Source organism: Rhinolophus sinicus, chromosome 13 (genome assembly GCF_057876585.1).
Source record: "Rhinolophus sinicus isolate RSI-liver-muscle chromosome 13, RSI-T2T, whole genome shotgun sequence".
Lineage (NCBI taxonomy): Eukaryota > Metazoa > Chordata > Mammalia > Chiroptera > Rhinolophidae > Rhinolophus > Rhinolophus sinicus.
In genome coordinates this window covers 20611563-20633040 of record NC_142513.1, presented here as the reverse complement: position 1 = coordinate 20633040, position 21478 = coordinate 20611563, and the positions used below count along the sequence as shown (strand labels likewise).

Genomic DNA, 21478 nt, shown 5'->3' with positions numbered 1-21478 from the left:
TAGTTTCGATTTAGTCATTTTTAAACCATGTAGGCAGTTGTAAATAATAGTCAAATCTAAGAATCTGGAGCTTAGGAAAGGATTTGGGACTTGAGGTGTAGATTCTCTATCCTGTGTTGCCTGTTTATTTTTTTTTTCCATTCTGATGTTTTTTTGTTCTACTTCATTTTTATTTATTAAAAAAATGTAAAAAATAATTTCAGTTATAGTTGACATTCAATAGTGTATTAGTTTCAGGTGTACAGCATAGTGGTTAGACATTTACGAGGTCAGACAATTAAGTTCGCGAACTCACCCTAGAAAAACTGCTATATACCTCATTGCTGAATATTACTACGGTCACCTTCGAAGTACTCCCCTTGGGAAGCTATGCACCGATGTCAGCACCTAGTCCACCTTTCAAAGCAATCTTGGAACTCTTTTTTCTGGAGTGGTCGTCAGAGCTGTCGTATTACCCTTGATGTCCTGAATGTCATCAAAATGTTTCCCTTTCAATATTTCCTTTCTCTTTGGGTAAAGAAAGAAATCATTGGGGGCCAGATCAGGTGAGTAGGGAGGGTGTTCCAATACAGTTATTTGTTTACTGGCTTAAAACTCCCTCACAGACAGTGCTGTGAGAGCTGGTGCATTGTCGTAATGCAAGAGCCAGGGATTGTTGGCGAGAAGTTCAGGTCATTTTCGTCTCAACTTTTTCCGCACAGCCTTTTCAGCACTTCCAAATAGTAAACTTGGTTAACTGTTTGTTCAATTGGTACAAATTCATAATGAATAATCCCTCTGATATCAAAAAAGGTTAGCAGCATCATTGTAATAAGTTCACAAACTTGATTGTGAGACTGCCTTATAACTTACGAAGTGATCCCCCCGATAAGTGTAGTTACCCCCCTGACACCATACATTGTCTTGCCTGTTGTTTAAATTGTACAAGTCATCAGTGATAAGCGTTTTCTTTTAAAAACATCGAACAATACGTATAAAACCGAAGTTCCCCTTGATCACCTTTAGTACATAGACCTGCCTCCTCCATAGAAGTAACCACTATTACCAGTTTGGGATGTATACTTTTCCTATACTTATTTGTAAGTCTGTGTACCTATAAGAATATATAGTTTGTTTTTGTTTGCAAAAATAACATCATACTGTATGTATTCTGTGGCTTTAATAAATGTTCATGGAGTCATTCCATTTCAGTTATTAATAAGTTGTTTTAATGGCTGCATAGTATTCTCTTCTATAATATGAGTATGTAATTTATTTAACTGGTTTCCAATCGATATTTAAGTCATTTCTGTAGGTTTTCTTTTTTGCTATGGCACAAGCAGTAATTTTTATTCTTTTCAAGAATTTAAAATACTTAATGAATTTTGATTATATAAAACTAACGTGTATAAGACATAAATTATTAAAATTACCAGCATGTTAAGACCAAAATTTTAGCTTTGAGTATTTTTATGTATAAGTCAAGGAATAAAACATTGAATTTTATGGAATTCATCTTGGTAGGAATTACTGTTCCGTTTCATTTTGGCAGATTTGAGAAGACTGCCAAAATCAGAATTGTTTTATATTTAAAATTGTTAATGGAAGCCTAATTTTGTATAAAAACTCAAGGCAGTGTTTATAGTTTAAAGATATTTTATCTGCCTTTTTGTACTTGTATACTTCTTACAAAGTACCTGGCAAATAGTAAGTGCTAAGTAAATTTTGTTTGATTTTAATCTTTATCTTGACCTATTCAAAATACTGCTAATATTTTTATCCAGTCTCCAAAAGCATAAGAACAGATTTTTATTTTGAAAATCTTTATTTTATTTCAAACACCATAAATGATAAACATTTACAGAGTTTTATTTCACACACATATTCAGTCTTTACGACTGTGAAGTAGAGGTGGTTTTATCCCCATTTTTCTGACAGGAAACTGGGACCTAGAGAGGTTACAGAACTGAAATAGTATCATATAATGAGTGTTGATCCAGGGATTAGTTCAAGTGTTCCACTTTGTTATAAAATCTGTTATATGAATTATGCTTTTTCTGCATGGCAATTAACTCTTCCATGATTAGGGGCTGAAGAAGATACATTACAGTTGTTCATTTAGTATAAGAGTAATTCAATTGCCATTTCTTTGTTCATTTCATTGAACAGATTTTTAAGTGTTTGCTATGTGTCTTCAGGCACTGTTTTGGGCTTCTGGATTTCATTAATGAACAAAACAAAATCCCTGCTCACATGGAGTTTATATTTTAGACTAGAGAGTCAAAACAGATAAACTACCAAGTAAATTCCTTAGGCTGTCAGGAGGTGATATATTGTATAAAAGAAAAAAGTGACCAGGATAGGTGGAACAGACGGTAAAATTGTCAAGAGAACAAATAGAATAATTCTCCCTAAATCTAAAACGTGATGGAATAACAAGGAAGTAGGTGCCTGAGTAGGAGAGGAGAATAGGAAGAAATAAGATCAAGAAGTTGGGAGCAGGGAAGCACACCTCCTATCAAGTCTTTTAAGTCATTGTATGGAATTAGGCTTTTACTCTGAGTAAAATGGGAAGCCTTTATGGGTTTTGAATATTTTTTTTAATTAAATTTATTGGGGTGACAATTGTTAGCAAAATTACACAGATTCCAGGTGCACAACTCTGTATCACATCATCTATAAATCCCATTGTGTGTTCATCACCCAGAGTCAGTTCTCCTTCCATCACCATATATTTGATCCCCCTTACCTTCATCTCCCACCCCCCACCCCCCGGGTTTTGACTATTTTAAAAGAGCTATCCTGGCTGAGTTGAGAATAGGTACTGAGGCTAGATAAAGGTAGAAACAGGGAGACCTGTTAGGTTATTGCAGTAATCTGGAAGAGAGGCATAATCTAGGGGAAAGATGGCTATCAGAGGTGGCTCCAAACAGATTGGTGGTAGTGGTGGTGAGAAATGGTTGGATTCTAGATCAAATAGAGACAACAGAATTTGCCCGCAGGTTGGTAGGAAAATATAGAAGAAAGGAGTCAAGGATGACTCCAAGGTTTTTAGCTGAGCATCTGAAAGGATGGAGCTACCATCAACTGAGAGTTTACAGGGAAGATGAGTTCAGTTTTGGATGTGTTAAGTTTCAGATGTTGTTTAGATGCCCATGTGAAGTTGTTTAGAGTTGAGGAATGAAGTCTGGGATAGAAATACAAAGTTGGGACTTTTGGCTATATAGATGATATTTGAGACTATACCTCTGGATGATATTTTGGAGGAAATGAGTACAGAGAGAAGAGGGAACCACTAACTAACTGAGCCCTAGGATACTCCAACATAAAGAGAATGGAGCGAAGACAAGGAATTGTCAGAGGAGACTAAGGAGGAACAATCAATGAGGTAGGTCATAAATGAAGAGAATGTGTCTTGGTAATTCAAGGGAAGAAAGTAAACCTTGGAAGAAGAAATGATCAACCATGTCAGATTTTGCTGATAGGTTAGGTAGAATGAATACTTGAATTGACATTTAGCAATGTGAAGGCCACTGGTTATCATGTGGCCTCCAGTGGGATGTGGAAATGGCCTGTTAGCACTATTTATGTGTTTTTTAAGCGGGAATTTGTGATGTTTACAAGTTATCTCCTTTGCCATGTTTAGGTTTGCTGTCTTGGTGGTGGTATGTCTGACAGTGGATCACAGCTTAGTTCAATGGGTAGCCTCACCATGAAATCACAACTTCAGATCACTGGTAAGTCTTGAAGAGATCTACTACTTTACTTTTTCCCCCATCATAAAAAATAATCTTACGAGAAGAAAATGTTTAGTAGCTGCTACATATCAGGTGCCGAATTAATATTTGCTTAATGAATGAACAAATGAACAAAATGTGTGGATATGTAAAAATTTAATTTTTATTTCAGGATATTCTTGGGTAGCATGTATTAGTATTTCATTTTTTTACTTGCCATATATTTCATGTATGGACATATGCCACATTTTATCCATTTATTGGATGATGGGTGTTTGGTTGTTTCTACTTTTTGTCTATTACAAATAATGCTATGAACATTCATGTACAAGTTTTTGTGAAGATACATGTTTTTAGTTCTCTTGAGTGTATACCTAGGAGTGGAATCACTGGGCTATATAGTATCCATGTTTACCATTGTGAAGAAATTTAAATTATTTTACAAAATAATCCGGCACTATTTTACAAAATAATCTGGCATCATTTTACATTCTCATTAGCCATGTATGAGAGTTTCTATTTCTCCACATCCTTGCCAAAGCTTGTTATTTGCTTTTTGGTTATAGACATCCTAGCGGGTTTGAAGTGGTATCTTGTGGGTTTGACTTGCATTTCTCTGATGGTTAATGATGGTGAGCATCTTTTCATGTGCTTATTTGCCATTTGTATTATTTTTTTTGGAGAAATGTCTGTTTAAATCTTTGTTTGCTATTATCACTTAACTCTGTTCCTTCCTCTGACCATAATAACCAAGTACATTACTTTCAGATTAATGTTCTTAACATGCCACCTGATGTTGCATTCTTGCTCAGAAAACTTTAGTTTTTCTTTGACTATAGTATAGAATTTCTTTAGCTTGGGCTAAGACCTTACCAGTCTGGCTCAATATGGTCTCTTTGTAGGACTTTATGTATGAACTGTTGGTACTAGTCAAGGTGAGTCACTGGATTTTCTTCAGACATGCATGTGTCTCATCATACAGTGAAAAACCCTGGTCTCTCCCTTACATTTAATGGTATTTATTGACTATAGAACAGTTATTATCCTCAGTATGTTATTTTAGTTTCTACCATAACACCTCCAGATGGTGAATATTGGGCCAAAAACCATATCATCAGTATTCTACCCCGTACCCAGGAGTGATTGAATTATGTAAAAGTAATACTTTCTTAAGGTGACAAGATTTTAGAATTTGTTTTTAGGAATTCCTTCACTAACTAACTCCAGTCTCTTAACAATGTCTGATTCCCAATGAAAGATACTAATATTTTTTTTGCTAAAGCCATATTCTGATCGTTTCCTCCCTCCCCATCCTCAAACAAGCCTGAGTAGCTGATTTCATTAGGCCAGGCTTCCTATAACTTTTATTTTTTTTGGGGGGGGGAGGGGGACACCTTAATGTCAAAACCTTTGATTGGAACAATCTTTTTAAAAATTCTTTAATTTTCAGGTTATGTAAGATCTGTTTTTTTATTTAAAAAAAACTCAGTAAAATAATAAATTGAGGGATCCTTATTTATCATCTTAGTCCTCAGAGATAAATATTGTTATATTCCTTTAGATTTAGGTTTATATTACTTTAGATTTTCTTTACATAAACTGGCTATCTTATTTGCTATCATCATTATTATAGTAAGGAAAGCACTTAATAAATGCCAGAATGCACCTCAAAAAGACATAATCCTCAGCTATTTAAAAATTTTTAATCTTGGGTCTAAAAAATCTGAGAATGCACAAGTTCAGGGCAAAAAAAGTTTAATAAACTTAATACACTTTTAATAAAACAAACACCATGAATAATGGATAAAAGTTATATATTTAGCAAATTCATCATTAGATATGGAGAGCATAAGATAATAAACAGTAAAGTGCCAAGTTGAATAGAATGAGTGCCCTTCATAATTCATTGTTTACTTCTTTGCTTTTGATACTATAAACCACAGCTAAGTGCTTTGCACAAATCCCCTTAATGACATTATATTTTTAATTCTATGTTAATACTAGTAGGTCAGTTATAGCATCTTTCTTTCTTTTGTTTTTTTAGTTTCAGGTGTACAAGCCTTTGTTTTTATTGTCAGCTGCTTCAGCATCTTTCTAGAATCAAGGAAGGCGCGAATATGCAAGTGTAAAAAAATAAATGCCATGGTATACGATAATGGCAAGAAGAGGTAAAAACTTTTGTCAGGAAAAGAGAGATCAGTATTTCACTAGAATTGGTATGAAAGGAGGTGGTGCTTGAAGCATTGCTACTATTTAAATGTAGAGAGGTAGAAAAGGAGCCTTTCAGGAGAGAACATGAGCAAGAGGCATGAAGGAAGGACATGCACAAGACTTCCCTTTTTGCCTCCAAAAGCTGCAGAGCGGGGAGCCATGAGAATTAATGGAAGTGTGGGTCATCTCCTTCAGGTGTGTCATTACTAAGAGAGATGGGAAGTTTTTAATAAAGAGAAATCAGTTGGATTTGTGTTTTTATGAAGTAGATGTGAAAAGACTGATAAGAGAATTTAGAGTCAAAAGTTAAAATTCTACTTTGTTGTTCTGCTTAAATTTATTTTCTTAACTCTTTCTATCATATATACAGAAATGAGTTGTGATAAAAAATATGGTGAATGTTTAAGTTTCAAAAATTTATTACAGTAAAAGACACATTGTCATTAATCCCCCTCAAAGTACTTCTCCTTGCTTCGAACACACATCCCATCATTCTTGCCACTTTCTGAAGCAGTTCTGGGCGTCCTCTTTCATGTCTTTAGTTGCGCTGTCGTGGATGCTTTGATATCCTGAATCGATTCAAAACGTTTTCCTTTCATGGTCATTTGACTGTGGGGAGGAGCCAGAAGTCGCACAGGGGATGAGTACTGTTGTTATTTGACAGAAATTGCTGTACCAGAAGTGATGTGTGACACGGAGCCTTTCCATTGTGATAAAAAACTGTGGTGAATGCTGCTGCCCAGTGCCATCCAACAGAAAGGCAAGATCTTCAATACATACAGTAAGCGGCACAACGAACCTTAGTACCGTAACAATGAGTGACAAGTTTCAGCTTGTTCAGTGCAGTCAGTTGGGTGTGAGCTACGGTTGAGAGAAAGTGTGTTTTAAAGTGTGCCGTAATCATCCTCCATCATAACGATGCTTGTGTCACATATCATTTCTGGTACGGCAATTTCTGTCAAAAACATTATGGTGTGTCCTCATCCACCTTATTCACCGAATCTGGCACTGTGCTACTTCTGGCTCTTCCCCAAAGTCAAAATGATTCAGGATATCTAGGCAGCCATGACAGCGCAACTGAAGACACTCATGAAAGAAGACTTCCAGAACTACTTCAGAAAGTGTCAAGAACAATGGGATAAGTGTATTCAAAGCGAGAGGGAATATTTTGAGGGGGATTAATGGCATTGTGTCTTTTACTGTAATACATTTTTAAAAATTTAAATGTTCACTGTATTGTTTGATCACACCTAGTATATATATTCCTGTTAATTGTTTACAATATATATTTGCTAATTGATCCCACCAGATCAGGTGACAGCAGGTGGAAAACTTATTTCAGAGAAATGGCACATATTATAAATAGTAGCAAAATAGAGGTTTAAAAAAATAATTCACAGTGCTGTTGATAAATGGATTGTTTAATGAACTTGGATTAGTGTTAATTTCACTGAATTCTTTATAAGAGTATCAGGAAAGGCAGCTTCACCTTTTTTCCCCCCAGCATTTACATAAAAAGTATAGTACCAGTGCATTAGTAACACTGTCTATAATTTTAATCTAGTTTATGGACATAACCTGAATAGCTATTTAGCTATTCAATTTTGAGTTCAATAGGAAAGATTATCTTTTGTGCTACTCTTTCACATAGATTGGGATAGTCTCTTTAGGAACTTCAATGGCATTTAAATGATCTTTTAACATTTTGTTGGTTAGTGAAAATATCCGTATTGATCCTTGTGTTGGGCAATAGTTCTCCTGTATGATTTATTAGATAGATGCCAAAATCACAACACGAAATCATAAATACTTACCCTCAATGTTTTGACTAGTGTGCCATTAAAACTTCTGCAGTTAAACTCTTGGGGACGTCATCTAGCCCCCCACCCCAAATTTTTATCAACAAATCTATATAGACTAACAATTCATATCTTCAGGGGAGTTAATATCCCTGTATTTTAGTCCTGGTTCTGGTACTTAACAAGTGTAACCTTATGCATGTCACTAATATCTTTGAAATTCAGTTTCCTTGTCTGTGAACTGAGGATATTAACATCTTTGCCTCATGGTTGTTGGAAGACAGTGTATATAAGTTAGAAAACTCCAAAACACTGTGCAGGTCAGAGTAATATATTCTCTTTCCCCTAATTCCTTCTTTCTTTCTTCTAGGATTACATATATCTAATTTAATATCTTAACAGCAGTCTAAGCTTAACTTTTTAATAAGGGTTTGTTGCTTCAGTCACACTGTCTTGACATCATTCAAAAAATTTTTTAATTTAAAAGGGTTAGAATGACTGGCAAGAATGGTACTGTTTTGTGAAAGACCGCTGATGTTTATTGTCAAAGTTTTATTTATGGCCAGAATGGAAGTATTAACATTGTTATCAAGAGGCTAACTGGTGGATCACATCTTTAAATTTTTCTTGAGCTCTTTGTCCTTTATCCTGTACATCCCTATCCATCATTAGATTCTGCTGATTTTTACTTTTGCATTTCCTGGATCATCTACTCTTTTTCGCTAATCCTGTGGTATGGGTCTCTTATTGGACGTAAGTCTGTTTTCTTACATCATTTTTTGTCTTTAGCCATTTCCTGTTTAATTATGTTCTACATATAACCTCAGCTATTATACTGAGTTTATCTGTTTTTTTATTTAATGCTTGCTGTTTGCTAACATTATACTGTGTTTGTAAAATAAGTACTTTGATATTTCCTAGCAATTTCTTAGTCACAGTCTTTACTCAAAACTTATCATTTGAGGAAGAGAAACCATGATTTTAGTTATTACTAATTGGAATTAAATATCACTGTATTTTCCCAAATTTACTAGAACACCATATATTTAGTTCTGATTGCTTGGAGGCCAGGAAGGTCCTTCATATTTAAAATTTAAAGTCAAGAGTTTATATCCAATTCTGCCCTTCTAAGATGTAGTTCTGCCATAGAGGCCTGTCATTGCTTCTGACCACAGAGGTAGCCTTTGCCTAACTGGTTTTATCTCTTATTAGCTCATTAGCTCATCATACTGCTAAATTATCTGGTCTCAAACACCCTTACTTGTCTTACCTTGTTTACTGTTGCCTCCTGGTTCCCAAAATAGGTTGGGTAAGCTAAGGAGTCGGTTCTGATTTCTTTATTATTTAAATTGTCAAAGTTTTTATTTTGTACTGAAGAGATAGGATGAAGAACTGAAACCAGGTCAGACCATTGACCTTCAGAACAGAAGGATCAGAGGAACACTAATATATACCACAAAACTATATGCGGTAGATTGTGTGTGTGTGAGAGACAGACAGACAGACAGACACAAATACACATGGAGAGAGAGAATGTAAAGCAGGGAAACATGTTTTCTATCTAATCATTTGGTTCAACCAATGTATTAAATGTCTCTCAGGTTTAAATCACTAAGTGCTGTAGGAGTTATAAAGACTGGCTACATCCTTGCCATGAAGGGTATTACCGGGTGAATTAAACAAGTGAAAACTAATAAACTAAGACAGAATGAAAAGCTGTTGGAGCCATACATAAATATGGAAATGCTGTGGAGGCATAGAGGCAGGAACAATTTGACTTTTTAGGTTTAAAGACGCATTCAATCAAAGAGAAAGGGGCATTTGTCTCTCAAGTAGGAATTTATTGGGTGGAAAAGGGAGGGCATAGCACATTACAGGGGCATGAAAGGACATGGCCCTTATGAGGGACAGCAAACAGCTAAGGGTGGTTAGAATACCAGAGGGCTGGGGGGTGGAATTTGGTATAGGAGGAGGCTAGAACAGTGCATAGTAAACAATGTAAAATGCCCCAGAAGAGTTCAGACTTCATTTTGCAGGCATTAGAGAATCATTGAAAAGTATTGACATGATCACATCTGTTTTTTTTACAGGAAGATTATTCTAGTAACTGGAAGGGGTTGGACTGGAGAAATGAGAATAAAATGGACTATTGTTAGAGGTCTCTTGTGGTAGCCCAGGTGCCAGATGATACTGACATTTTTCTGGTTCCTTTTTTTTTCTTTCAGTTTATAATTTATAGTTCTTTTGCTCTTTTAATTTATCATGGGAATTTAAATTTCAGGAAGGTAGTACATCCATCTGTTTTATAATATTAGGACTGTAATGAAAGTTTTATGCAATCTAACCTTCAAGATTTGAACACTTAAATAATTTCTCCTGTCTAGGTTTTGCAGTGACCGTTGGACAAACCTTTAAATTTTGTTGAGATTGTCTTTTTATGTGTAAAATTAAGATGATAATACTTATTCAGAATAGTCACGAGTATGAAATGACAAATATTTAAGTTCCAGACACACAGTAAACAATAACAGTTGGTGTTAGTTTCCCTTACCTCTTTTATTTTCCCATTTAGTTTCTTAAAATGTCTTTGTGGGGTTGGGTAGGATTGTGTGGCAAAATAGCTTTCAAAAGTTTGAGCCCTAAAAAGCTACTGAGGGCAGATAATTTTCTTCCTGTCAGGCCTGCAATTGCTTTTTGTTCTAGGTTTAATCAGACGACCATAAGAGCCCATGAAATAAATGGGTTTATGCATAATTGTTTAGGCTGTTTCCCTTTTTCGTTGACTAGAAATGTATTAAATATTTCTAGTCTATGAAATATTTATATTTTATATTTTTATATTTTTCTGTGGCAATCCTATGATTGAATTTGGCTCTGTATTAAATTAAGTACTAGAGCTTTATAGTACATACTAATCAGAGATAGGTCTGGTCCCCACTTGAATATTTTCTGTTCTAAAAATGACTTCTTACTTAGTGTTTCCATTTAGAGATGCCTCACAAGCATCTTAAATTTTATACATTCATTATTAAAACTCTGGATTTCCTGCCATGCCACCCTCCTCAAACTTGTTCTTTTCCATCTTATTAAATGACACCATCTTCCATTCAGTTGTTCATGCCAGAAACTTGGGAGTTGTCCTTGCTGCTGCTTTTCCCCAACTTCCTCATGAAATCTAATTGTGTTAGTTGTCCTTAGAAAATAGTTATTCTTCCCCATATTCATGTTCACTCTTCTAGTCCAAATCTAGTTCATATTTTGATTAGATGACTCTAGCAGCCTTTTAACCCCTAATTTTGTCTGCCTTTCAACTTATTTTTCCCACAGCAATAGAGTGATCTTTGGGTGTAATCTGATCATCTGTGTCCTCAGTGCCCATAACAATGCCTGATACATGTTTTAGTTCCAGGAAGTTTGTTGAATAGCACTCTTTTACTTAAAATCCTCAGTGACTCCTTATTGCCTACTTTTCTAGCATTATCTCTTGCAGCTCTTCTTTTTCTTTGACAGATTTTTTTTTGTTTTTGCTAATACGTATTGATTTCAAATCAGATTGAACTTTATTACACCAAGTATTTCAAAAGAGTGATGAAGCTCTAATTTATAGAATTAGAATAGTAAGTCTGCAGCTAGCTTGGATGCTACCTAAAAGGCACAAAAGCGCACAAAAAGACAGTATTTGATCTATGTGAGGTCAAGAGATTCAGGGCTGCCACCTAGAACTGTGCCTGCTAGGATTCCCAGACTGTCTGTGCTTTGGACTCTATTGAGCGTGGGTAGCTGCTGTACAAACTCTTCAAGCATGGCGCTGACATTCTCTGAACTTTCTGCTGGAGTAGATACCCAGGTGGTAGAGTATTTCCTTGGCTGTGATCACTTCATTTATAGGGAAGCAATGAGTTATCACATGTGGGAATCATGGGGTGCCCTGCCAGGTTTGAATCTGCTTGTACTTTCCAAGGGACCTGGACAAGGCTATTTTATAGCAAGGTGACTAAAGAATCAGTATCTCAAGATGCACAATGTTAGGAAGCTCTTGCTAAGATAATGTGAGATATATGAGACGCTAAAAGTAATCTTAGTTTGTAACTCTCTTCCTCCCGTGGCTTTCCAGCATACTTAGAATAAAACCCAAATTGCTTATGTTGGCTTGCAATGTTAAAAGTGATCTCACCCCATTCGTTCTTCTTCCCTGGTTGCTATACTTTTCCTCAGATATGCCAAGCTTTGTCGGGAATGCTCCCCTCTTCCCACCTCCGATCTTCACATGACTAGCTCCTTGTTCTTTAGATGGTTGCTTAAAAGTACTTCTTCAGAGGCCTTCCTTTCCACCAAGTCATATTCTGCCACATTAGCCTGACTTTCATCACAAGGACTTTTCTCCAACTAGGATATTCTTTCCTTGAGAGCCCGGGACTCTTCTAAACTGTAAACTTCTAAACTGTAAAACCGTGTTCTACCCACGGTTTAGAGCAGTGTCTCATACACAGTTTAGAGCAGTGTCTGATACATGGTAGGCATTCGCATATTTATTGACCCAGTGTGTACTTTTTAATTGACCTCAGAGTTCTGAGACAATTCATACTGACAGTCGGGCTGTTATACTGATGATACTAATGGGAATTTGGGTGGGTGGTGTGTGTGGGGTCCTATATTTATTTACTAGGATGGGAGGAAATGCAAAGGTCATGAGTAAATACAATAGTAAATATTTTAGAGTAAACCTGCTTCTCTGTGTAAAAGTAATGTTTTATTTAACCTTTATGAAATTAAATTGATTTGAAGGATGAGCTAACATCTCAAATATTGAAATGTTTTTCTCTTTTCTTTTACCTAGTCATTTCAGCAAAACTTAAGGAAAATAAAAAGAATTGGTTTGGACCAAGTCCTTATGTAGAAGTCACAGTAGATGGACAGTCAAAGAAGACAGAAAAATGCAACAATACGAACAGTCCCAAATGGAAACAACCCCTTACAGTGTAGGTTTGAAAGTATTTTCTACAGTATATTTTGTTTAGTAGATGAGCAGAAATGCAGCTTTTAAAAAGTCTCACTTGTTTTGTTTCTTCCCTTGCTCTCACCTTTTTTTTTCCTTTTTCCTCTGTCCCTCAGACTCTTTCTTTCCTCTAGTATACTTTTTGTTTCACTTAGGTTTTGTTTTTTCCCCCCACTTTTTTCCACCTCTCCCCTCTCTGGTTCAAGCCGTTGTTTCTCAGTCTAGTTGTGTAGGACACAGCTCCCTGGCCCCTGCTGGTATGATGAGCCTTGCGCTCCCCCCTCCTGAGTCAGTCGGTCGCTCACGGCAGCTCTCGCCAGCTGCCAGCCGCTCATGGCAGCACACCATAGCCCACAGTAGTCCACAGCAGCCCACAGCAGCCCACAGCAGCTCACAGCAGCTCACGCCAACCTCCAGCCCAGCTCCAGGGAGAGCTGTTGTGCACCATCTTGGCTGTAGAGGGCGCAGCTCACTGCCCTGTGTGGGAATCAAACCAGTGACCTTGGCGTTAGGAGCACGGCACTCCAACCACCTAGCCGGGCTGGCCCGTTTGTTTTTCCCATTCTCTCCATTTCTTTACCTTCTCCAGATTACTTGATGATGGTATCACTATTGCCACTGAACAAGAGCTGGGAGAGCCCGTGGTAATGGGCCTAGAAAGATTCTTAGCAGCTCTTTTCCTTAACTTAGGGTTAAAATAGAGGGCTGTGAGTACTTCACTTTATTTTTTTTATTTAATTTTTTAAATAGTTTGGTTTTTCTGGTTTTCATTTTCTTTTTAATTATGATGCCTACACAGGAATTTTTTTTCTTTAAAAAAATTATATGTTTTATTCTACAACTCTGCTTTTATATTTAATATGCATGGTTATCTTTCCGGCTGAGTACATACAGGTCTAACTTGCCTTGTATAGCTACATTATATTCCCTAATATGGATTGGACTGTCATTTATTTTTTACTAATTCCCCATCAATCAGTCGGTTTTCTAATATGCTGTTAGACAATGTTAACAATATACATCCATGTGTATATGTCTATATGTTGGTGTTTTTATCTCTAGTATGAATTCATAGAAGTAGAATATAGCTCAATTTCAACACTTACAAAGGCCCCAAATGTTGCTATTAACACTGATTCAAGGGAATTATAGGTTAATTTTATTTTTTTTTACTAAAATGGAAAAAAAAAACATGATTTATCAACAAAATAGATTTTAAAATAATATAAAATATTTGGTTTGGGGACCAAGTGTATATTAAAATGTAATTCAAAATGTATCTAGTCACCACATGAAATACAGACAAATTGCTTTCGTTACCTAGTATTTGGGATTCTTGCATTTTTTTCCCTTAGAGAAATAAACCAGTGACTAAAAATAAATTGTATTTCTAAATAGTGAGATGAGGCATTTGAAACTATCAGCTCTTCTCTTCATGATACATGCTTGTGTGGATAATATTTATTTCTAATAAATGACAAAACAAATTGAATATATTTATATTATTCTTTAGCATGGATTTTTGAAGTTCTAAGGCATTTAATTAATGTACTTTAATGATGTTGAGCAAATGAGTGAAATTTGAGAATTCTGAAGATCATCTTGAGGCCTATTTGCAGAAGTGTTCTAATGCTCCTCATCTGTATTTATTTCAATGTTAATATTTCTTAAACTTTGTTTTTAATTAGTGGCTCATTAGAGATTTAATATAAATTTAACACTATATGAGTAAAAATTAAAAAATAAATGAAATCTATAAAACATCACAGCTCCACAATGACTAGAGAGATGTTCAGAATAATAGACTGAATGCTTATGTACTTTCTACCAGCTGCTACTCTCTGTGCTCATTAGATACGCACTTTGAGGCTCTTCAGCTGTAATGACATGAACTCCTTAGTGGTTTAAAAGTTAAGTATAAAGAAACTCTCCTTGTAGCCCCATATGGTGGTGCTGTTGTTGAGCCCAAATGTTTGGGGAACACATAGCTGAGGTTCTTCTCCTGAATTTTTAATTTGCAGCAGATTGGCCTGCAGTTTTAATACAGCTTCCATTGTTATATAGCAGGCTTTCCAGACTTCTTTCTGAAGTTGAATTGAGGTAATTTAGATACCACCATTTTTGACAGTATACTTTATCCTCTCTCAAATTAAAGCAAAATTAAATTTATCAACTCTTTTATTTCATCTCCATTATGATTTCTCAGATGATTAATAGAGAAATGTTTTCTTAATATATACTGTATGTTCTCCTGAAAGTAACATCTGAGAATTTTGAAGAGAATGAATACATTGTACACCCCCCAACCCCCAAAAAGAGGCAGTGATCAGGTGAAAATTTTTTAGTTTGTTTAAACTACCTATCATTGTTAAAATGATGGTGGAAATATGATGATGGGGTAAAGGGCATAGGTGGACTTCTAAGGAGGACAGTGTTTCTTTGTCCCCCATAATTTGATCACATTTTTGAGAAAATGAGGAATAGAGAAAATATTTCAAGAATTTGTCTTCATAGCATTGAACCACAGGACCATGGTAGATTATATTGTGTTCCTGTTTTTCTAATTGATGACTCTAAAATAGTTTGTATACAGTTTATTGTAAATTCAAATTTCCCAGAGTTTGCTTTGGAAATTATCATTAACAGCATTCTTTATTGATGTTTAGCATGGTATGAGTGAATCTATATTTGACAGTTGCCCTGGACACTTTGCCTGTAGCAGTGTGAAACATGAGATATTTAATATAATCCTCAAATTATTATGTAGCTGACTACAGAACTTTTTAATACAAATTTTAATGATAGGTCAGATTACGGTCTGCCATTGACTGGCTTTGTGATGTTGGGCAATTTACTTAACCTATCTGAATATCAATTTCTGTATCTGAAGATGGAGGTGGTAAGTCCTATCTCATTGGGTTGCTTTGAAGATTAAATGAGGTAACCTCAAGCTCATAAAATAAAGAGTTAATTAAGTCTTTATTTAAAATAAACATTTAATTTATAAATGCACTTTTTTATAGTAGTAAAGTAAAACTAGTTTTTCAACAGTTTGTAGCATGATAAGCAGTTTCACTTTTTTTGACGATAGGTGCATTAAGTTGCCCCTGTAAGTTCAATCACAAGGGAAAATGAACATGCAAGCATGTAGAATTCAGATGTTTTTCGTAAGACTACAGGAATAGAGGCAATATTGGTTGTAAAGTATGAGAGGTGCAGTGAGAAGATTTTAAATATTAAAACCTAATTGTAATTTATTTAGGATCCCACTGTTATACTTAATGAAGTAATATTTTTTTCACTTTTTTTTGCTTTTAGTATTGTCACACCTGTGAGTAAATTACATTTTCGTGTGTGGAGTCACCAGACACTGAAGTCTGATGTTTTGTTGGGAACTGCTGCATTAGATATCTATGAAACATTAAAGTCAAACAATATGAAACGTATGTATGTAAAAGTAACCAAAATTGTCCTCAGTTGTTTGTTTCTCTGGAGGAAATTCATATGCTAAACATAAAGAATGACTATATTCACTATTTGTTTTTTATGTTTATTTGGTTATAATATTAACGGGGAGAAGAATCTTGAACTATATAAAGCATTTTGAGTAATCTTGGTTTGGCCATTCATTTTTGATCTAATATTTTAAATATATAGTCCCTTAGTAAATAGATATTTATTAAAGTACTACATACTCAATTATGGAAAACTAAAAAAATACAGGGCAGAGATGAAGTAAAAACAGTCCCACTTTGGAGAGACAACTATAATTAATATTTTGACAGATTTTCTTTTCAAATGCTCATTTTAAGAATTTCCTCATTTTAGCTGGTTGTGTTTTTATTTATGTGTGTGTATGTATATATATATCTATGTACATATATAAATGTAGATATATATAATAACAGATATATAAAAATTTGAAACGTGTTTGTTTTGATTGATATATCATGATTTTAAAAGATATTTTCTATCCCTTGACTGTCTAAAACATACTTCCGAGAATTTTTTTTCTCATTTAGGACTTACAAGATATAATCTATTCATAAGTGATATGTTTTCACTCAGTATAGTTCAGGCATATATTACTCAATAACCTTGGTTGTCATGGCTCGTTTTATACATGGATAGAATAAACATAATAAACAGGATGATTGAACTATTTATTTAGCATTTTACATTATGGATATTAAGCATTAGCAAATTTTGTTTTATTTTTAAAATGTTTTCGTGTCATGAGGCCTGAAACCTTGGGTGAAAAATATTAAGACAATTTATATACATATAAATGTATTTTTTTCTGACAGTGTTTTTAACAGTTAAGGTGACTTAAAGAAAAAAAGGGGACTAATATGTAAATTATTTTCTGACTTTAGGTTTTTAACACTTAAAGCTATGACTATTGTGTTCTGTAATTTTATTCTCTTCCAGTTGAGGAAGTGGTTGTGACTTTACAGCTTGTAGGTGACAAAGAGCCAACAGAGACAATAGGAGACTTGTCAGTTTGTCTTGATGGACTGCAATTAGAGTCTGAAGTTGTTACCAATGGTGAAACTACATGTTCAGAAAGTAAGTAATCATTTGTTGTATAGGGTCTTGAATGATTCTTCTTACTTTAGCCATTGTACTATGCTGTATGTAATTACTGCTATTTTTTCACATTAAAGAAATTTTAATTTCCTTTTTAAAAAGTGACATTGATGATCATAAACATTTTTCCTTTTTTAGTGCATTGTTTCTATGAATAAAACATTTTTCTGTAAGTTGAGAGGCTAGCCAAATAAAAGTTGAATTAAGTTTGATGGCACCCAAGTTGTGCCTGCATAGCTAGCACGCTTAATGAAACTACTCTTCAGTGGATTCTCTTTAGATATTTCCAGTCACTTTTCATGTGCCAAGTGTATTTTTACTTGAAACATAGATTTTAGAGGCCCCAACTCAAAGAACAAGGTTTCCTTGATGAGTCTGACAAAGATCTTTTTGTTTACTTAGAAACTTCATTATGTAATACTTTTCAGTTGTCAGGTGATATTATTCTTCTGTTTCTGCTTTGGAAGACTTCCTACTTCCTCTTTAACTCAGGACCTTTTTTAATAGGACCTTCAAGATAGTCCTGGTATGTCTTCCAGATTGAGGGTGGAGAGAAATTTCTGAAATGGTCATACTGCTTCAGAGATGATACAGAGTTCCTTTGAATAGCAGTCAATTAGAATGAACGTAACAGTTACATTTTCCTATAAATTGGAGTTCTGGAAGATAATACACAAGTTAAATTACATTGTTAAATTGCCCTAAAGCTCAGTATTTATAGCTTCCTAAATTTTTCCCCTACAAATATGAAACTATTACTAATGCAGAATATTTAATAATTAACAAAAGCAAAGCATGTCAGTCCGTCTTCATATTTCAGAGTAGAATCTAAACGCATATTTATACTTATGACTTTACTGTTTATTTCCTACAGAAGTGGACATTTCTATGTCATCAGTTTTCCTGTCAAGTAGGAAAGTAATTGACAGGATTTAACCTGATTTCTTGAAGTAAAGAGGTTTTAACTAGGAAGTCACAGTGCATTTTAGGGTTGGAGTTGCCAAATACAATAGCTGCCTTTTTTATTATTATTAGCTGCCATTTTTTTAAATGCTTATTACCACGTGCCAGGTGCTGTATTGGTGTTTTTACATGTATACTCATTTAACCATCACAACTTTGTAAGGGATTACCTGTATTTTGCATGTGAGGAAAGTGAGGCTCTGAAAGTTTAAATAGTATGTCCAATATCACACAACTAGTATGATGTAGAATCAAGTTGAAACACAAATATTTGTTGATGTTTCCTTTTCTTTCCAGTATGCTATTGGTTTCATACTTAAAAACCTAGGAACTTTAAAATTTAAAGTACATCATGATTGTAAGCAAGCAAACAAAACCCACTTCAGCCCTCAAGCATGTGTCGTGGGGACTGCACTTATATGGTTCTTTGATTGGTTCCATTTCTATAACTTGAGCTAGAAGCCAAAAATGAAAATTAGAGTTTAGCACTAAAATTGAGTTTCCAGCACCTGGGCATTGTTTGGTTGGATAAGAGCTTTGGGGGTATGTGTTACTTTTGTATTCTAATATTTCTACAAATTTTTAGATTTTTTTTTTTCTCCAAGTACATTCAATCAGAAGTTTTTTCGGAAGAGCACATAGGTAGGATGGTTTTTATAAGAAATCTGATCTTGTAGACATTGATATTTTTGGTTAATTTTTAAATAATATATATAAAAAGAAATCTCTATATGAATTTCGGTGTGAAAAGTCACCAAATAATACAGCTTGCTATATATTTAGATATACTGTGAAATTTGCATTTTCCTGATGAGACAGCATTATCTCTTTTGATACTTACAGATTTTTCGTTCATTCTTTCTGGTGGATAAATTTTCTAAAAATGGCAGTTATATAAGTAAACCTTTTTCAAGTGAAACAAAATTTACTCAGTATTTTGTTTGTTCTTCCCACTTCGAGCATTATTTAAAAACTAGAGAACTTTATATCTCACCCCACATCCCACATCCCCACCCTCACTCAGGGTACAAATTTAATATCCAGTCAAGAGTCTTAATTTTGATGTTTCTTTGATGCTCTTATTTGTCTGGTTTAGAATTTGCCCTGATGTTTTCCTCTAGTTAACTACATAGTTAACTGCTTTTGTAGGGAAGAAGCCTTTATTTAATTTGCTAGTTAGGAAGACTTATTGTTATAGCTCTCAGATATAAATTAACAAATTAAGGGTTCATATCTACAAGAACTTCCCATTCATCTATTTTTAGTTCTTTGGATGGGTGGTGATGGAATGTTAGTTTAACACCTGTCTCCTCAAATAAGATATCCAGCAAGAAACACCAAAAAATAGTATTGTCAAACTAGTTTTCCTAAAGAGAAATTTTACTCTTAAATTTATTATTATAAAACGAACATATTTTTGTAAAGATCTATATTCTTTACTATGTATACTCTGGAGGTGTACTTAAAATTAATTTGGGGATAGTTTTTGGAATACGTGGCCTTTGGTTCTTATTGTGTATATTCTATTTCATTTTTATTTTATCTCATTCTTTCTTGCATTTAAACTCTAGTTTTTGTGGTTCCTTTTAATTTTAGGGTAAATAGCCATTTTCATTTGTGAATATATCTGTAATGTTTTTTATCAGTGTAATAAATTCTAAGAAACTAGTCTAAATTTTTTGCTTTACTAATTATTTGAAATTACCAGATCTCAACTGGGTCTGGGTACCAACTAATTATTTTATAGAGAGAAACTTTGCTGTAATGGTATTTTTAAATATTTGATTACATTTGAACATTTTTTTATGTATGCTCGGAAGTTTGACTAACCCCTTCCCCAAAAAGCTAGTAAAACTCCCCTTCCACACTTTTATGTTTTTATTTTACTTTACCAGTGCTACAAATTTACAAATCTAAGTATTAAGTATGGTTGTTATTAGTTTTGACTAATACTTTACTGTATTCTTCATTTGTTTTTATAATTTACAAAGCACTTTGATTTATATTCTCATATATGATATATAGCATATATTCTCATATTTACGCTATAAATATGATATAGTATACCAGCATAATAAAATGACCACCATGAACTACCACATAGCGAAAGAATTATAACATTAACGATATTATTGTATCCACCTGTAATTTCTTCCTTCTATCATTTTTCTCCCCTTAACGATAATTACTAGTCTGAAATTTGAATTTATAATTTTCTTACTTAAAATTTTTTTTATTACATATGCAGGTATCCCTAAACAGTGTACTACTTGTACTTTTTATTGAGCTCTATGAAAATATCAAAGTTGCCTTTTAAGATTTATCCATATTATTGTATATGTAACTCATTTATTTCACTTCTGCATTATAATCCGTTGGGTGAATATACCACAATTTATCTATTTTTATGCCAAAGGACATTTGGTTGTTTCCAGTTTTTTGCCATTATGAACATATAATGATATATTGAACACTTTTGCATTTATGTATTTGTATGTCTCCTGGTGTACAGGTTGAAGGTACGGTACGCAGGATATATATTTGGGAGTGGAATTGTTGGGATATAATAATGTATGCATTTTCAGCTTTATAGCATTTATTGTTTCTTCAAATAGACTTCTTTTTTTGATTCTTTTAATTGAGGTGACATTTACATAACATCCAATTAACCTTAAAGTATACAATTCAGTGGCATTTAGTGTATTCACAATGATGTGTGTCCACTACTTCTCTTTCCTAATTTCAAAACTTTTTCATCACCCCGGATAAAACCTTTGCCCCTTACGTAAGTAATCCTCATTCCCTCCTCCCACCCATCCCTTGCTAATCACTGAGCTGCTTTTTGTCTCTGTGAACTTGTTTATTCTGGATATATCATAAGAACGGAATCATACAGTATCTGACCTTTTGTGTCTGGATTCTTTCACTTAGCATATTGTTTTTCAGGTTTATTCAAGTTGAAACATGTATCAGTATACTTTCTTCCTTTTTGTAACTGAATAATATTCCATTGTATGCCACAATTGATCGATTCATCCACTGATGGACATTTTGTCTTAGGCTATTAATGACTTAAAATTATGCTGCTATAATCATTTGTGTACAAATTTCTTTGTGCACATTTTCATTTCTCTTGGGTACACACCTAGGAGTGAAATTGCTGATGCTTATTTTTGATAGTTTCTTATTTCATGTTTGTTAAT

At 34.2% G+C, this 21478-nt stretch overlaps 1 protein-coding gene across 2 annotated transcripts in view; it reads left to right on the top strand.

Moving 5' to 3' along the window:
* ITCH (itchy E3 ubiquitin protein ligase) overlaps positions 1-21478 on the top strand; it is a 118790-nt gene that overhangs the window by 40618 nt on the left and 56694 nt on the right. For both annotated transcript variants that reach the window (XM_019733743.3, XM_088789192.1), the window contains exons 3-6: positions 3626-3716; positions 12564-12705; positions 16041-16165; positions 17154-17291. In XM_019733743.3, coding sequence (XP_019589302.2) covers positions 3647-3716; positions 12564-12705; positions 16041-16165; positions 17154-17291 — 475 coding nt within the window. In that variant the 5' untranslated portion in view covers positions 3626-3646. The remainder of the gene's footprint in view (positions 1-3625; positions 3717-12563; positions 12706-16040; positions 16166-17153; positions 17292-21478) is intronic.